General features: G+C 41.6%; 1 protein-coding gene across 2 annotated transcripts; it reads right to left on the bottom strand.

Annotated features, from left to right (window-relative positions):
- Positions 1-4,402: 4,402 nt before the first annotated feature.
- GOSR2 (golgi SNAP receptor complex member 2) lies at positions 4,403-16,739 on the bottom strand. 2 transcript variants are annotated; one of them, XM_072356786.1, is made up of 6 exons: positions 16,633-16,739; positions 14,316-14,380; positions 12,591-12,699; positions 11,553-11,685; positions 9,544-9,684; positions 4,403-7,584 (listed from the first exon to the last, which is right to left on the bottom strand). In XM_072356786.1, the coding sequence occupies exons 1-6, from the start codon at positions 16,659-16,661 to the stop codon at positions 7,423-7,425; spliced, it is 639 nt and encodes a 212-aa protein (XP_072212887.1). In that variant the 5' UTR covers positions 16,662-16,739; the 3' UTR covers positions 4,403-7,422. The 2 variants fall into 2 exon arrangements, with proteins under 2 accessions (XP_072212887.1, XP_072212888.1); XM_072356787.1 differs by lacking the exon at positions 9,544-9,684.
- Positions 16,740-18,836: the final 2,097 nt, after the last annotated feature.

The raw sequence follows: 18,836 nt of genomic DNA, 5'->3' as shown, positions 1-18,836 counted from the left end.
AACAGTCAAGGATCAGGTTAGGAAAGGTAATACACAGAGAGAGTTATATCTATCCAGGAACGTAAAGGGGAACAAGAAGAAATTCTGCAGGTGTATCAGTGATAAAAGATAGGCCAGGGAATATGTAGGCCCTCTCAGGAAGTTAACTGGAGACCTGGTCACAGGGGATATGGAGAAAGCTGAGGAGCTCAATGACTTATTTGCCTCAGTCTTCACTGACAAGGGCTCTAGCCAACACTGCCCAAGCTGCAGAAAGCAAAAGTAAGAACTGGGAAAAGGAATATTTACCCCTTTTAAGTGAAGATCAGATTTGTGACCATCTAAAGAACCTGAAGCTGCACAAGTCCATGATACTTGATGAGATCCATCCACAGGTTCTGATGCAGATGCATTTGCTGAGCTGTTATCCATCATATTTGAAAGATCACGCCATTTAACATTGTAGGCAACATGGACAGTGGGATTGAGTGTACCCTCAGCAGCTTTGCAGATGACACCAAGCTGCGTGGTAAAGCTGACACAGTGGAGGGAAGGGATGCCATCCAGAGGGATGTGGACTGGCTTCAGAGTTGGGTCCATGCCAACCTCATAAAGTTGAGCAAGGCAAAGTGCAAGGTCCTGCACCTGGACTGTGGTAATCCCAAGCATAGATGGAGGCTGGATGGAGAATGGCTTGGGAGCAACGCTGAGGAGGATTTGGGGCTGTCAGCTGATGAAAGACTCAACGTGAGCCAGAAGTGTGTGCTTGCAGCCCAGAAGACCGATCATATCCTGGGTTGCAGTAGGAGAAGTGTGACCAGCAGGGCAAGGAGGTGATTCTGCCCCTCTGCTCTCATGGGTCTCCACCTGGAGTAATGCATCCAGTTCTTGGGCTCCCAAGCACAAGAAGGACATGGAGCTGTTGCAGCAGGTCCAGAGGAGGACCACGGAGATGATCAGAGGGCTGGAGCACCAGCCACATAAGACAGGCTCTTCAACCTGGAGAAGAGAACGCTCTGTGGGGGGACCTTATAGCAGCTTTCCTGTACCTGAAGTGGAACTAAAGGAAAGCTGGGGAGGGACATTTTAGAAGGACATGTAGCAACAGAATGAGGGAAAATGTCTTTAAACAGGAATAGAGTAGATTTAAAGCAGATATTAGGAAGAAATTGTTTACTGTGAGGGTGGTGAGACACTGGAACAGGTTGCCTAGTGAGGCTTTGAATGCCCCCTTCCTGCATCTGTTCAAAGAGCAACCTCATCTCATGGGAGATATTCCTGCCTATAGGGAGGCAGGGGGATTGGAGGTAGGTAATCCTGAAGGTCCCTACTATTCTATGATTCTATGTCTCTTCCACCAGCTTGAGTTTTGTGGTGACACAAGTGCTGTTAAACAACTCTGAGAGCACTCTTATGGCTGTACCCTGCCTGCTGAGCCATTTCTGCCTTGTCTGAGTTACCAGCTTAATGGCAACAGGACTGGTCTGACTAGAAATCTGTATGGAAATTTGGGATATAAATGGTTGCTTGTGTCTGCAATTGTGATGGGTGACTCAGGAGGGAAGAGATAGCATTTACCTTTAGACACGGATTCTTTTCTGTTGTGGAACTTGCACAGTTTAGCAGATGCTTTCCAGCAGCAAAATCACACAAGCACAGGAAGAACATCCTCTCTCCAGCTTTCTCCATCTCTTCACCAGCTGCAGAGCACTCAGAAAGAGATTAACCACCTTCTTCTCCAATCTTGTAGCTAAAAGCAGATTGCACTCATTCATGTATTTTTTTCACTGTGCAGAAGTAAGGATGCTGGGGGGAGGGCCTCTGCCTCCGTGTGCACTTCTTTTCAGGATCAAGATCTTGATGAGGGTGACTGTGATTCTTACATCCTGCTCTTCTGGCTCTCCGCACTTTGCTCCACCTAGGTCTCTTTAGGTCTCTGGGCTTTTTATTGCTGGCACCAGAAGACCACACAAGTCCACTCAATCCTTGTTCACAGCCTCTTTTGTGCCCTTCCACTCTCTCTAATAGTTAAGATGAACATTGGGTACCTATAATCCCACTTGTGAGGACTGTACTCACAACTACAGCACCTGTATATGTGGTTTCACATCCAGGCTGATGCTCACCAGCACAGACCTGGAAAACACTCCCCTGCCTCTCCCACAGTTTCAGACTGTGATCTCTTTTCTCAGTGTTGTATTCAGCTAATGGGAGCTTGGGGTATTTGCATTTGTTTCCAGTTGACGTCCAGGAAAACAGCACTGGTTCCTTACAACTGTGAATAAAGCAGCTTTAAATCTGATCAGTTAAATCCTGCCTAGTTACTGCTTTAACCTAATCACATAAATTCAATCTTGAATTACATTGGCTCCCACCCAGTGCAAAAGGCAAGAGGGTGAGAAAATGAGAGGAAATAAGGAAGGCTTTCCGTCAATGGTTTCTCACAAGCAAGCATAAAGTGCTGGAGGTAGAAAGAAGGAACAGATCTGCTTGGTGAGGCTGGGAAACACGAGCTACAGAAGTGTTCACTTTTCAGTGTATAGATGAATAAGTTCCCAGTCATGTTTTGCCTTCTGAGCTCATGCTCATCCATCTCCTTTGTCAGTGCTGTGGTCATGTGGTCCATGTGGCAGTGGAGAGCTGAGAGATGGGGGGACCAGGCTGACAAGGGGGGTCTCTCACATTCCAGGGTTGATTTGTTGGATTTGGTGTTTCTTTTACCTCCATAGAGAATTACCACCTGCTTCTGAGCTTCAAGTTCGAGCAGGCAAGTGTGCCTGAGGTTACCAAAGGCAGCACAGTCTCCTTTTTCTGGTAGATGAGGCTCTGGCCCCAGATCTCAACTGCACAACCAAACCACATTCAAGAAGCTGTTTCCCCTTGCCTGGCTTTTAATCAAGGTTCTAACTTATAAAAACAAAAGCATAAGTTCAGCCTGGAGGTTTTTTTAAAGTGCCTGCTCAGCAATAGGCTGGAAATCAAAGTAGTGACTGCCCGGGGTTGCCCACATCTTTCCTTTGAAGCATTACCCAAACCATGCAGATGAGGTGTCCCTTTGTGCTGGTCTGACTTGCACATTCCAGAGCACAGAGAAGATTAAAACAGCCCATTGACATCTTACCAAGTATCTGGGAAGGGCCTTATTATGTGGAGCTACCACATACCACAACGATCAAGGGCAGCAGCACTCTTTCTTTTACTATGGCCATCACAGCTGTTAGTGTGTGACAGTAACTGCCCTACACTTTGCTAGTCTGAAATACATGATTGTCATTTCTGCAGCCTTTTTCCAGAGTGCTGATATCACTTTGTCTGCTCTGGTCCCCTTTCCCTTTTGTATTTCCTTCTGTTCCCTCTCTTTTACTGTTAGTTCTTTACCTTCATAAATCAAGAGACCCAACAGTTGTGAAAAAAATAAAGAGCACGACAACAGCATGACAAGCTATGCCTGTTAGGAACATCCTGCCCACACCAAAAGCGCATGCAGCAGATGGGGAGAACTACAGATAGGTAAACAGGTAAGTTTCAAGGTGCATCTTGGCTTCACATCAATGCAAAGCAAGAAGGCAGGGGTGGGGAACAAAGAACTGCTTTGGAACCCACAAGCCTCAGGCAAGACAGAGCAGAGCAATGCAATAGCACCCTCTGTATGCAACCACATTTGCTATATTTACTACTGTGAAAATGTGGTAACATAACCTTTGGACTATACAGCTCACAAAGGTGTTTCTTTTATGGTTGAGGCATTCAGTATTGTTACTATGGTCATTTAATATTACCATTTGTTTTGTACTATTTTAAAGCAGGTGTTCCTTTCTAACACATACCAGCTGAAATCATGCATAGGGTTAACCTTTAGAAACAGTGCAAGTATATAGGCATAGTACTTAGTTTGGTTACTAGACAAGTAAAAACAACCTCAAGTACTTATCTGTACTGTCTTCCTTATAAATTGATCCTATCCTATCCAATCATAAAGTCTTGTATTCATTATCTCCCCTTCAATCTGCATATATTTTATCCACAGTTTAACTGTTGCAATACTGACTGCACTTACTGTGTTTCAAAGCCTTCACCTGTTTTGTATCTTCCTAGATTTCTTACCACCTTAAAGCGTACTGATGAATCTTAAATACTATTTCTAGACCTGAACTTCTTAGCACGTTGGAGCCCTTTAGGGGACCACCCTGGAAGAAAAAACATGAAAACCTTTCTCACAAGCTGATTATTAAGTGTAGTTTTAATTCTTTTTCCAAAGCATCAAACGACTGCCGAAGTGCTATCTGATCTCTTTATCTAGGTTATGCCCACATAGCTGGAAGACATTTTTAACTTTTTCCATTCCTTGCTGGATCTTTTCTGATTTAGTGAGTGTTTCTTAGATATGGGGAACTTCAATTACTGCAAAACAAAACACACGATTGCAAGAAGTAATTTAATCCTTTATCAGTTTGATCTCCCGTTATAAATACAGCCATATCAACCATATATCAACAGACACATTTTGCCCTCCGAGCTCTTCCTGCACCGTCCTTAATTTGAATCACATCATGTCTCACCCTTGTCCCATTATGTATAAAATACTGATTAAAAGGAGTATTTTATCCAAGTTAGTTCCCACGATGTCCTCTCAGCAGAGAGCAGTCCATTCAACTGCTACGCACCTTCTGTTCCACAGAAGTTCAGAAGCAAAAGAAATGTCTTTAGCAGGAAAGGAGACTTCATGGAGAACACCTGTTGCAGCACCGCTGGTAAAGCCAGCAGAGTTTCAGTTCTGTCATTTCATACCAGCAGAAATGTTGATCCTACCTTTGTTTTTGCTGTGGCACACTGTAATGACAGGAGTTTTGAAAGGTTTACATTAATTGTACGAGATGGCAGATACTCTTGTAAGTCATTTTGCACTTAACACGTGGTACAAATTTGCCTGAAGTTACACATCATCAAATCAGTTTACTCATGTGATTTCTTCAAGCTCCACATCTCAACAGTGAATAGCAAAGACGCTACAAACAGCAATGAAATCAGCCTACATGAGGAGATTCTAGACGGGGAAAAATAAATGAAGAGGAAAGTATCAAAATATTGTTCTAATCTCAAAACAGGAAAATAAAAATCCCATTCCACCTGAAAACAAATTGACTTGGAGTCCCCAGCTGGGTATGAGACAAATCCTGCTGCAACAAGGCACAACTGTACAAACACTGAACCGTAAAGTTGTAAAATAAAAGTGGAAATGGAGCTGTTAATCAGGAACAAAAGATTCATGAGCGATCTCTTTACAAGGTGCCCAACTGATGTAATTGAAAATGATCTAATGAGTGTGTTATAACAAATTTCAGATTTAAATAAACTTAAGGTAATTTATAAAGTACACTAAGACAGATGATCTCTCACTGCAGACTTCCTCTTTTAAATTCCTTAATCATGGCTTACACATAAACTGATTCTGTACATGGTCTGCAAACGTGTTTTCTTGAGGAGGTGCAGCAAACTGAGAACACAGAGAGCGTGAAGCTCTTGAAAACCATCCATAAAACAGCCATCAGAAGGTGTGCAGCACAAAGGATGTTCAATAAGCATTCAAGCCTGTCTGCTTTCCTCTGCTGAACCATCTGATGAGATTGCCTAGGCACTGATGGCATCTTGGCTTCCTCCACTGTTGGGTCTGCACTGGCACGTTGCTTTTCCTGGAGTCCAAATATGAAGCTGATTGGTTGGAGATGGCTGATCAAATTGGATGGTCTCATCTGGACTTAAAAGATCTGTCACAGCACACAGACCAGTCAATACTTAAGCAACAGTAAACAAGCACTGCTGAAGCCTGTTTCACTTGGCCTTACTAGCAGAATTTGAAGAAACTGTATTAATAACTGTTAAAATCAGGTTTGCAACAAGCTACATAATTATGAAAGCAAAGCTTATTGGAACAAATACAACACTTGTAAAGTGTTATTAACTAAAAGATCCCTTCCAGACAGAAAGATGGAGGAATTCCCAGCAGAATGCCACATCATCCAAACGTGAAACATTTGTGCTTATGTCTAACACCTGAAAATGCTCCTGACTTGCTGACTTGTACATGAAGTATGAACATGTCTGAAGACTGTTTGAGATGGAAGGCTGTTTGAGATCTCAGGATAATCGTTCTAACAGTTTCCAAAGTTTGCAGGGAAACAAAGTAGCATAATTAAACTATGCGGCATTTCATAACCGTCAGCCTTTATATGTGGATAAGTATCTACACAGCCAAGGAATATAAACTCTAAGTTGGCTATCATCTCTGTGAGATGATATTTTGTAAAAACATCCTTCACAGTAAATTTGCAGGTACAAAGAATAATGCAGAGACCGCCCTTCCCTGGGAGACAACAGAAATGTTCACCATCCAAAGACACACAGGTTCAGGAAACTCTTCTGATGACATTTGGTTTTAAGTGAGAAGTTTGTTGCCCTGATCCCACTGCTACTCTGAATTAAAAACAAACAAAAACAGCACAGAGCCCATTCTGGCTCTATGAACACAAAAATGACGGATCTCAATTTGAACACAGCAAAAACTTACCTGCTTCACCAATCCAAAAATACTGGCTACAGACCACACCACCTCAAACATCTCAGGTAACAAATTCAAAGCAGGATGTGCATTAGCACCAGAAATGTCAAGTGTTACAGTTTTGGAGGCTGGATTTGGTACTGGGCATGCTGAGATGACCCTCAGTGATCTGTAGCTGTCAGGAAGCAGGAAGTGTACAGCATTCAGCTTCGACTAGGAAGCAGCAGAGCAAAGGTACTGAAACATACTTCATTTCAGCCTGAACCAAGGTTTGCACTGGTTAGAACTGTGTGGGTATACAAAAAATATTAGCAGAAGTCATTACCATGCTTTTAGAGTCAGAACCTCTCCTTACAAGTCCTTCCCCTGAAAGATGGGAATCTTTCACTTCCCGCACTCTTACACTGCAGGAGTGCACCCACAAGTAATGCAAAAATCTTTTCAGTGAGAGAAATCCTTAAACAGAAAACACACCAGGATGAATTGTAGCTTGCAAAGGAAAGGCTTGTGTCCTCTCATGCTCTGCCTTTGCATCCACTTCTCCCTGTCTAACAAAACAAAACAAAAAAACCTATTCCTACCTTGCAAAAACATCTGAACAAAATTTTCACTTCTGCTTCCTACTTAATCAGATTCTTACACTTAACAGACAATAAGGTGAAAGTGGTATCGGCCACAGATATTTTTATAGGGTCATTCTGATCAATGCTGTCCCCAGATAAATTTGATCCCCTATGTGCTTTCCACATGACATGTCTGAGTGTGATTTGTAAACTCTGAAGTTCTCAGGAAGGGCTCATCCAAAGTAGCACTCAGAGGAAAGTACATTTTGGAGGGCAGTCCACCTTGCTCCAAAAGATGGTATCCTCTGGCAATAGTTCAGTAACTCATGTCAGATACTGCACGACGAGAAACATAACTACACAAGTCACAATCATTCCCCCAATCATGAAGTATTTATCTTGAAAGGCTCGCTTCTCGATCAGCCGCATTACTGTATTGGATAAGCCCAACGTGTTGGCAACATCCAGGATCTTCTTTTGAGTTCCCTAAGAATAAAAAAAAAAAAAACAAAGAAACAATTACCTCAATGGTACAATCCTTATTTTATGAAGTATTTTATCATAAATGGTATGCAATTAATTCTTGTCCCTCAGAAAACAATGGAACTTGCTCTAAGTCAACAGCGTAAGGGATGGCCATGGGATCCTTGCAATGATATGACTAATTCATACATAAGAACAGGAAAGAGGTTAAAGACATAAAGTAGTGCATCCAGACAGAAGCAACTCAGAGAAAATCACTCCATCTGGAGCAATATGACATTTTTCTGATCTACTTTCAGACAGTCTAAAAGCTTGAAGCTTCTTGACAACCTTTCTTGAAGAAATCCCCTCCTGCTAAAGTACAGTTTATCAACAAGTTCAAAAGGAGGTCCAGAATGTAATGTAATGCCAGCGGTGATGTCCGATGTAAAGGTATACAGAAGTGTAACTAATGCAATTTCAAGAAATCCCTCCAGAGAAAAGCACTGAACAAGACTGCTAGCAGATATGCTGCAGACAGGTCCATATTCAGTTTCATTTCACTGATGAAGCAGTTGGTATTATTAAGAATGGCTGTGGATCCCAAGAGTTACCAGATCAGCGCTAAGCATGTAACAGAGTTGCACAACTGGAAGCAATAGGAAACACTCCAACAGTCACTATGCAGTGCAGCACTAATACTGCTACTTTATTTAAGGGAAACTGTCCAAAGAAACCTCTACAAAACACAGGCCACAGATGTACTCTGGGCACAGCTCAGTATCATCCTGTCTGGGAAGAAGGGAAAGAACTCATGGCTGCAGTCACAACGGTACAGGCAGGTAAAGAGCACCATTCTAGGTAAGTTAGACAAGGGGAATTGAATTTTTCCAAGAGAGACTTCACAACCCTCCTAGCACCAATCCTTCTCTGCCTTTTCCTTCACCTCTGCTTTGTGAGATGGTAATAGAACCCCTCTCTCTATCTAAATCTATGGTAGATTTAGCTACAATACACCGCTTGAATGAATACTTAACCTAAACCATCAAGTTTTCCTAGTAATTGACTTTGTATAAAAATAAATATCTATTCCACATGTCAGTAAACAACCTTAACCATAAAGCCATCCTTCATCTCGGAGAGGAAAGCCCCAAACTGCATCTACAGTTCAGTACCTGTTTTTATCTGGCAAGACTGCCTTTAAAGCCAGTGGAACCTTAGTCTATACACGGAGTTATGCAGTGTTATTTGTCTGATGACAAGGAAGGATTTGTGTAAGCAATTAAAAATGCCTAAATCCCCTGGCAAATAAATCCCAAAACAAAACAAAAAAGCAGAAGTAATTGTTACCACCATCGTAAGATGAAAACAACAGCAACAGGAATTCCCCTTTTCAGAAATCCAGCTCTCTCCTCCTCAACACACATTTCTTATCATAAAGTTCCTTTTATACTTGTGAACTCTTAACACAAAATTTAACACCATTCTTCAAAAGAGAAGTGCTATTAGAAGTCTCAAAGCAATACAGCTTTCTTGAACAGCATTTGGGGGAAGACATATTGTTGATGTTCATTAGACTTACTATCTTCATTAGTAATTTTAAATACTTTCTCTGAGCATCATGGCTGTTCTATGTGATGTTTATCTGTAGCAAAAGATAAACTATCTAGGATCTAAACATTACTTCCCATTCCAAAATTAACTAAACAAACAAACAGAACAAAACATAATATTCAGTGCTCTATATACTGACTGTGTGATGACTGCTACTCTACCAGGTCATAGAAACAGATTTTAAGTATGTTCCTAGTAAAATGAAAACATATTAAAATTTTGGGCTTAGCTAAATTGGAGTTTAGGTCTTCAAAAGTGTTCTTAGCTTGAAGCAATGCACTGAAACAAACTGATTTATTTCTTTTACTTAGCCACATCAGCACAAATGCAGAAACGTGGGGTCTTTTTGGTAAAAAACGATGCCCCGACCTTTAATGTCACTCTCTGGTCCCTCAGCCCCTGTAGAATGTTGGTCCCACTGCCAATAAGATCATCCATGCCACGATGGGCATTCCGCAGGGATTCATTAAACTGTAATGTTTCGTCGATCGGTATGGTGGTGTCAGAGTCCTGTAGGGGAAATGCAGGGTCTTGGTTACCTTGCCTACTTATACTCATAGATCCAGAAAGAGAACAAACAGAAACAAATGGTTCTTGACAGGACTTGAGGGATTATGTTTTAAACAGGTGTGTTTTTTTTTTTTATAGGGACGTTAAATCAGTATTAGTATTTGAGTGAAAAAATGTAGTTTAGAGAAGCCTATAGGAATCAAGTCAAAAGACAATGTTGATTAGCTATTCAACTAAAATTAGATTTCAGAAGATTAAAGAACAAATTAAAAACGGAGAATGTTCATAATCTCTTTATGACACAAAAAAAGGGTATTACAATAGAGAACATAAAAGCTATCAGAAGGGATTAAACAAAGGAGCCATTTGATCATTACAAGTGAAATATTTCTGAAAGACGACAGCACATTTCTAATGACAAAAGACCTATAAACAATGTCTCGGAGATGACGTTCTATGAACTCATATATACAAGATGCCATTTCTGATACTAAGCGCAAACAGTTATGAACTTATTTCCCTGAAGGTTTAACTCACTCACCAACTAAGGCCTTATCTATAATTTAAAAAACAAAAAAATCCAGAGAAGATGCATTGGCCTAAGTAGAAATTACAAATCTTGAAATGGAAATAACTGGAATAAAATTGTATAATCTGAGTTACACAAGAGATCAGAAGATGTCATTGCTTTTGTCTTCCAACGCCTTCCAGTTTATTCTGCACTGAACTTGCAGTGATTATTGTAGGAAAAAACATTAATACAGGAATGACAGGCATAATCCAGTGTTGGATGTCTGCTTAGGTGTGTGTTCTGTTTATACAGTTTGAAAGAATGAAGGATAAAAGACAAAGCTATTCCCAGCTGCAAGGTTAAAATTACTGGATGAAGAAGACTCTAGATGCCATACACAACTCTTTGATCAAAAGTTAATAAGGCACAAAGGTTAAAAAAGAATGTTGCCTCACAGGAATCCGCAAAGCAGAAACACTTGGATTTGCATGTGAATGGCTATTCCTTCAGATATTTATTAAACTTCAAATCAGAAGAGTTCCATTTCCTGTACAAGGAGTTTGCAGTTGATTTTCTTTCATGCACAAGGGAGCAAGAAAACTTTCTAGGTAGATTTTTGCTCACAGAATCCTGGGATGGTTTGGGTTAATAGGACACTTAGTAATCGCCTCGTTCCAACCACCCTGTCCCTGGGACACGTACCATTGGATCAGGTTGCTCAAAGCACCATCCAGCCTGGCCTTCTGTTTGCTGCCCATAAGGACGCTAGATGGCAGCATATTTTTCATTTGCTGTTAGTGTTTTTTCTCCAGAATTGTTCAAGGGAAGGCTTTAAAGATAAAGCCCGCATATATCTTTGAATTGAGCAAAACATTCAGAACACCATTCGAGCTTTCAAGAGCTATTACACATTTTACAGTGACTCATTTAGGATGTTTTTACGCTCAGCTGACATATATAAATAGCTGGATAAATGTCTAACCAAAACAGATAGGCCAATAACTCATAGATAAATCATTTTCTTACCACAGGGATGGATATTTGACACAAATCCAAGAAAAATGTATACTTTAGTACCTACCTCATTCAACCTTTTGAAACTGATATGTAAAATCAGGTAAAGCTGCACTCAATAAAATCGGAGCAGCGATTTCTGCAGTCTTTCACAACTGCCTCTTAGTAGACCAACCTCTCTTCATCAAAGACTCATACTTTTTCATGAATTATTATTCTTTTCTATCCTTATTCCATTTACATCACCACAGAGCAGTAACCTAATAGTCAAGCTTCTTCTCTGAAACTTCTCTGAAAGATAATAGCCTCTAGAACAGAGAGATCTAAAGTAAAGAATATTTACATTAGTAGTGAATGTACGAGCTAGTAACTCTTCTCGCTGTCGTTCTTGCTGCTCCCGGATGTAACGACGATGCTGAAAGTTCCTCAGAGCTGTCTGCAGATGCTGAACATCGTACTTCAGCTGGTCAACTCGGCTAGACAAGATCAACAACAGGAAGAAGACATTCCCAGGGATAAAAATACCAACCTTACGTTGCATTTTTTAATGAACAACAGAGCATTATAGATTAACAGCAACAAATACTAAAAATGATGGATTCTGCTTATCTAAAAGATAAAGGACATTTCATGTTAGGCTTCTCTTCCAAACTTAGATCTTCTGTGCCTCATTTCTTTTTTTACTGAAAAGGCAATTATTTAACTGCAGGCTACAGATAGAAAGTGAAGCAGAATTCTTGAGCCATCCTATACATCCTATCCTACAGAGAGTCTCTCAGTGATATACATGTACATATATATATATACACACACACACATACACACTGTTCAATTAACAGAGATTTAATCAGCTTCTATTTTATGACCCACACATATAAAAGATCTAGCTTTCAAGTGTCATGAAATCCACTCCTAATATCTACAAAGGTATCTTGGGACTAAAAGTTAACAGAACAATTCTGAATGGAAAGTTGCCTGTGGTCCAATCACCCGCTCAAACCAGCGTTCATTTTAGAAACCTCATTTTAGTCAGCAACATCTTGGAAAAGGGTCCAGAAGAATAACACCAACTGAAGTAATTTTACTCCTTACCTCCACAAGTACCATTAACACAAATGCTATGCAGAGTAGAAATGCCTTTAAGAATCAAAGAGTAATGTTCAACTCATCTCAGAACAGAGCCACGAGTCTAGCTCCATCACCAGACTGCAGCTACGTGCAGAAAGTGATTTCGCTTCTGCCCTTCAGCTCTGCTACAGCTAAGCATAAAGATTTAAGTTGCAAGGCAGAAAAGTTTCACTCAAATGAAAAAGTGAAGGGCTTCAATAAACTTGATGAGAATAATTAGACTACTCCATTATTGTAGCAAAGGTGAACTTACAGTTTAGCATTCTGTCGTTTATTGGGAGGTTCTTTGCTGGACAGGATTTCCAAGCGTTCCAAGTCGCTGAATACCTTGTCAATTCTCGCCTGAATCTCATTTTCTACTACTGCAAAGAAGTAAAAACACATTTTGATTTGAATTAAAGAACTGCAATCAGAGTGAAGACTGAAGCTCAAGAGCATTCAAACCAAAAGATGCAAATCTTTACTAGATTAAAAAAAAAATCAACTGAAAGCCCAACAAATCATGAAAAGCCTCTTCTTTAGTTTGAGGCTATTGCCTCCCACCCCTCCTCTGCAAAGGGAACAGGGAAAGCCCCTGCTATTCAGTAATATGTAATCATATTTCCCTATCACCTCTATATACTGGGACTTAAAATTCACTCCATTCCTCTCTGTGGTCCCTTCTTGTTCTTTAACCAGGTTTTGCTCACAAAAGCTAATAGTCAAAATGATTTTCTAAACAATGGTAATGTAAACTTATGGAAACTGTTAACAAAGAATTGCAATATCCACTCCTATAGCAGGAGAAGTTGACACAGTGTGGAAAGAAAAAAGACCAACTGGCAGACTGGACAAACAGCTCTGAAAAGGAAGCCCAAATTGGGGCTGGGGAGCCCTTACAGCTGGGAAAACATGAATTACATAACAGTTGCTTCTGATAATCTGTGTGTAGAAATAGTAGAGAGATGAGAGATCAAAATGCAAACTCAAATACCTGAGCTGTTATGCGGTGGGAAAGGCATACAATTAGGGAAAAAGAAGACTCATGGACTTTCAGTTACTGTCACCCCTATAAAGCAAAACCTGCTTGTGCCGTGTGTCACAATTCAGCATTTCATGACTGATGGGGAGACCTCAAATCATCTGATATTCTTGTGCATAAGGGAGAGCTGAGAGGCTGAAAGTACATGGCCTCCAGAGAACATCCACACAGTGAGTTTTAAAGAACACTGAAGCACCATCCTGTCTGTGCAGCCAATTCAAATCTCAGGATGCTATGGTCAGTCCCAGAATACATGATTTTCAAATTCTACAGACAACATTTGTTCTTAGTTTACATTTAGGCTAAGTCTTGAGAGACACTGTTTATTCTTATTTTGGTTTAAGACTAAAAGGGTATAGAGAAAAGCATTATTTGTCAACTGCTGCTTACTCCACATTATCTCTGGACTGTCCAAAATATTCCAATCAGCAGAACCAGAAAGGAAACTGGATGTTAAACCCCTTCTGTTTGCATTCTGATCTCACACAATCAAAGAGGAACAAAGTCAAGTATAGAAACACAGCTCAACCAAATTGTCCAAATCCACCATTTACCACAGCTAAACTTAACAGGAAAAAAAACAAAACAAAACAAAAAACCCAAAACAGGAAAGAACAGATAATTGCTTTAGCTAGTCCAAAATACCCAGCACTGCCACATCAAGACACTTGTAGAAGCATTTACAGTGGACACTACTTCTCAATTCAAGAACTACCAAAGGATTTTGAAGACAATTATTGTTCTGTATGTTCCATCCTTTCCTACAAAACAGCACCTTAATCGAGCCACACAGTGAAAGTTTTAATGCATTCCACATCATCAGTGGATCAGAGTGACAGAAATGCCAAATTAGTTCCCATAATTACTGTACATTTAATCAGAGCGTATGATGTTCAAAGTGCACATTACATCAAATCAATACCAGAGTGGGACTCTTTCCTCTTATTAAATACTTACAGTGTACAGACTCTTTGTCTGAAGTCTCCAGACGCCCCATGTACGACTGGACTTCATGGACTTGTCTATGAGAAGACAAAGAGTAAAGAAACAGAAGTCAGATAACACCTATAAAATAAAATCAATTTTCAGTATCTCAATCTTTAGATTTTATTACTATGAGAACACAGTAGGAACTGGATACATGTTAATGGCTGCAGACAATCCATCACTAACCACATAAAAACCCAACAAATTCCTTCCGTTTGAAGACAGCTGTGCTTTCACTTAACACATACCTAAAAGTTTCAGGGCTTCTTTTCTTTCAAGAATACTAATCCAATTCTAGTTCCCTTTTTTTATTCAGAACCTGAAATGAGACTCTTGCTCATGTCACACACTTGGCATGCTGAAAGTCATTAAGATCCCCATGACCTACCCCAATACAACCAAGAAGAAAAGTGATCAGATTCACAGGAGGAACTCACAAATAGCGAGTACAGCAGAAGGAAGGTCTAACTGGTAGAAAAGTTGGTACAGAGGAAACCACTGAAGTGTATGTATGTCTATGCATGTACCTACATACACCATCTTTAGGGCACTGCAAGTACCCATCTTGCATGCAGGCTGCGTCACTTCCTTCTTAAAGAAAACAGCAGCACTGGTGACGGATCAGAGAAGGACTATATAGATTAAGGAAAGCACAGAACAGCTTTTATGCAAAAAAGTGTTTTCACTCTGGCCTCATAATTATTATGAGAGCATAAATTGCACATAGTAAGTGAATAAAGAATGACTTCCACTGTCCCTTGGAATATATGAATTACAGAGGACAATATGGAGACTGAAACAAGGCAGGATTATTGCCCCTATCAACATGGATATGCATTTCTAGATCAATAGGATTTCCAGCTCTTTCCTTGCACGGTCTCTCTAGATCTTTACTTAATGAAAACAGGCTGGCACTTTTGGATAACTGTATTCTTTGACCTGCTTCCCATGAGCTTTTTCATATAGAACCATTAAGGTTGGAAAAGGCCTCTAAGATATCTAATCTAACAGTCCACTTATTACCAATAGCGTCCACTGAACTCTGTCCCAAAGTACATTTTCCACTTTGCTTGAACACCTCCATAGATGGTGACACCTCCACCTCTCTGGGCAGCCTGTGCTAATGCATCACCACTCATTATTTCTGACAATAAGTTTCTAGTAATTTCCAACCTGAACCTCCCCTGGCACAACTCGAGAGGCCATTCCCTCTCATCTGATCGATGTCACCTGGAATCATAGAATCATAGAATCATAGAATCATAGAATTACCCAGGTTGGAAAAGACCTTGAAGATCATCAAGTCCAACCGCAGCCTAACCAGTACCCCATCTCTAAAAAAACCTCTGCTAAATCATATCCCTGAGTACCACATCTAAATGGCTCTTAAAACACATCCAGGGATGGCGATTCAACCACCTCCCTGGGGAGCCTATTCCAGTACCTAACCATGTGTATCCCATTCCAGTACCTAACTACCCTTTCTGTAAATAAGTTCTTCCTAATATCCAACCTGAACTTGCCCTGGTACAACTTGAGGCCACTTCCCCTCGTCCTGTCACTTGTCACTAGTGAGAAGGGAAGCAGAGGAAGACCCCCACCTTGCCACAACCTCCTTCCAAGCATTTACAGAGAGATGTGAGGTCTCCTCTGAGCCTTTTCCCTTTTCCAAACTGAACCAACCCGCCTCCCTCAGCTGTTCCCCTTTACAGCTTTGCCATCTTTCACATCAACCATCACATTTTCGTCCTTCCTTGTGCTTAATCCTCATCCCAGACCAACACCTACAAAATCATTTCATGCCATCCACCACGCATTTTCTACAACAGTTTAAACGCCATCTGCTAGCCAGCACAGAAGCCCTCACCACAACAATTCCAGCCAACGAGTGTAAATTCAATGTAAGCACATCTAGTGCAATATAACCGCTTCCTCGGCCAGCACCTGTAATCCCTTTCACTACAACCTGAAGGTTTTGAGGTTTCCTGGTGTCGGACTGACGTTGTAAAAGGCAGGTTGGGACTTTGCACAGACACTGGGCCACCCCAGAGCGGCAGGATCTGCTTCTTTCAGCGACAAAACTCATTCGTCCCTGCACAGCTCCGGCCTGGCAGCTCCCTTAACCCGGACAGAGCAACCCTCCCCACATCCCTCATGCAAACCGCGCTGCGGCCGGACCGGACCCACAACCTTCCCACATAGTCCCTGCCCCCCCAGCACCACCAGCTCGAGGCAGCCTCAGCCGTTCCCCACGGCCCGGTTCGATCCGATCCGGCCCCACACACACTTGTTAGTCTGATGATACAACGCCTCCATCCCGCCGCCGCTGCCAGCTCCCTTCCGCCGGACACGTCGCTTCCACTTCCGCTTCACACAACATCCGCTTCCGCCGGCCGAGGCCTCACCAGAGCCCGGCGCTGCCGCCGGGGGGAGCGCTTCCCTCAGCTGATGGCGTGGAGCGCGTCTTCGGCCCCAGGTGTGAGAGTGGAAGAGCTGCGAGATCGTTAAGGTTGGAAACCACCTCTGAGATCATCCGGGCCAACCTCTGATCCATCCCCAACCGCGTCCACTGATCTGAACGAGCCTGGAGACGAGAGGGCTCCGGGGAGGCTTCAGTGCGGCCTACCAGTGCTTGAGGGGAGCTAAAAAACAGGAGAGCAGGTCTTTATGCAGGCACATAATGACAGCAGAATGGGGAATGACTTTAAAGCTGGAACAGGCTGCCCGCAGCAGCTGTGGGTGCCCCATCCCTGGAATGATCTCTGAGATCCCCTCCAACCTGAACCATTCTATGGTGCTGTGATCCTTGATCTTGTTGCCCAGAGTCTCCGTCCTTGGAAGCGCCCAAGACACGACAGCAGATGAGCTGATGAATCTCCAAAGCCACCTTCAGAGGAATTCTGTTACAAACATAAGAATTTCAGTGGCGTTCCTTATCATCCTGCTGGGAAAATGGAATTTGCAGATTAACAGTAGGAATCTATTGCTCTAATACAGTTAAATTCAAGTTTTCAATCTGGGATCATAATCAGTTTTCAGCAGTCTCAGCTCTATTCTGTCCTTTTTTCTTCTTCTTTTTCCCCACTTATGCAAAGCTTAATTATCCTTACAGTACAAATTCAGGGTACTGAAGGATGACGAATGTTGAAACCAGGAAAGATTTTAAGAGGGGGGAAGTTAAAGGATGTCACCTGTGATTCTGGGCAAAACATGACACTTTGAGACAGGAACGCTCTCCAAAGTGAAGTGTATTCTGCTGTTGCTCATTTACAGTTAAGGGGTGCACTTGAAGGATGCAATCTAATCACATGAGGACAAGTTACTGAGCATTATACAGGTATGAATGAGTGAAATAACAACACAATCTGTAACTAATGAAAAAATCTTGTTCCTGTGTATCCCCCTTCTTGTATCTCTGTGCTGCAGGAAACTTTCTTTGACCATTTCTGGCCTGGCAGGAGGCCATCCCACTGAGTTCCAAACAATATCTCAAGCCACAGAAATCAAATCAGTCTAAAAATAAACCATCTATAAAAACATGAGCTGCTGCAGGAACAAATGCAATCAATTTTGGGGTTTTTTTGGTTTTTTTTGCTCTCTTTTATCGGAGTCATTATGCCCTGTTTTCAAACACTTTCAGTAGACAGAAGCCTTGGATGGAGATAGATGCTGGGACTTCCCTCCTGGCCAAGACTTTGAGGTGTATCACAGGAGTTTTGATGAAGTGGCAAGTGTTGAAAAGCAGGAATTAATTTCTGCTCTTTTCTGATTAACTTCATTTTTGCTAGGGGAAAAAAAAAGAACCAACCACAAAACATGCTGCAAGTCTGTTCTGTTCTCATCAGACTTCAGGTCCTTCCAGGAAGAGTCCTTCAGCAAATTGGCTCATTTAGACACAACAGCCAGAAGCACAGAGAGCAAAAAATAAATAGGGTTTTGTTCAAGGAAAGCCTCTGTATTGTAAACAGGATAAAAGGGGATGGAAAGAGACACTTATCACTGTCTTGATGTGTCCCCAGGTCATTCCTGTGTAGCATCTACAGGAGAAAAAGGATTTCATATCCAGTGTTCTCTCTTAGAAACTCCCAATTGGGGATTTTCTTTATCAAACACTTTACAGACATGAGGTGTTCAAACAGCCATCTATGCGCTCTTCGCCCTGTTTGGCTTGTAGTTTGCCTTGCAGCTCCAAAAGGATGGATTCTTGTACAATCCCTTTTGTTCTCCTTCTAGCAGTTTTCTTTCCCCTTCTCCCTCGTAAGGAAAAGCTCTAATGTTCTGTTTAAAACCAGATCCTAATAACAGGTCTCTCTTTAAGCATGATTTCAGATATGCATAGAAACTTTCACCTTCCCCCTCCTCTATCCCTTCTTCCCTCTCCCCAGCTCTTTGCATGCTGTCTTGATACTAATAACCGTGGCTTTAAAAACAAAGGAGTGCCAAACCCGAGGGCATGCTGCAGGAGCAAGACATTGAGATTAATTCTTGCTG

The sequence above is a fragment of the Excalfactoria chinensis genome, chromosome 24 (genome assembly GCF_039878825.1).
Source record: "Excalfactoria chinensis isolate bCotChi1 chromosome 24, bCotChi1.hap2, whole genome shotgun sequence".
Taxonomy (NCBI): domain Eukaryota; kingdom Metazoa; phylum Chordata; class Aves; order Galliformes; family Phasianidae; genus Excalfactoria; species Excalfactoria chinensis.
Note: the sequence above shows the minus strand (reverse complement) of the source record. Positions and strands in the feature narration are given on the sequence as shown.

What these genes read in the sequence shown, in the direction of transcription:
- GOSR2 (XM_072356786.1), bottom strand. Translation starts at nt 16,661, where the DNA reads ATGGAGGCGTTGTATCATCAGACTAACAA. An exon ending in TTGTATCATCAGACTAACAA is followed by an intron (nt 14,381 to 16,632) that starts GTGTGTGTGGGG and finishes GTCTTCTCATAG; the next exon opens with ACAAGTCCATGAAGTCCAGT. An exon ending in AGACAAAGAGTCTGTACACT is followed by an intron (nt 12,700 to 14,315) that starts GTAAGTATTTAA and finishes ACTTCTTTGCAG; the next exon opens with TAGTAGAAAATGAGATTCAG.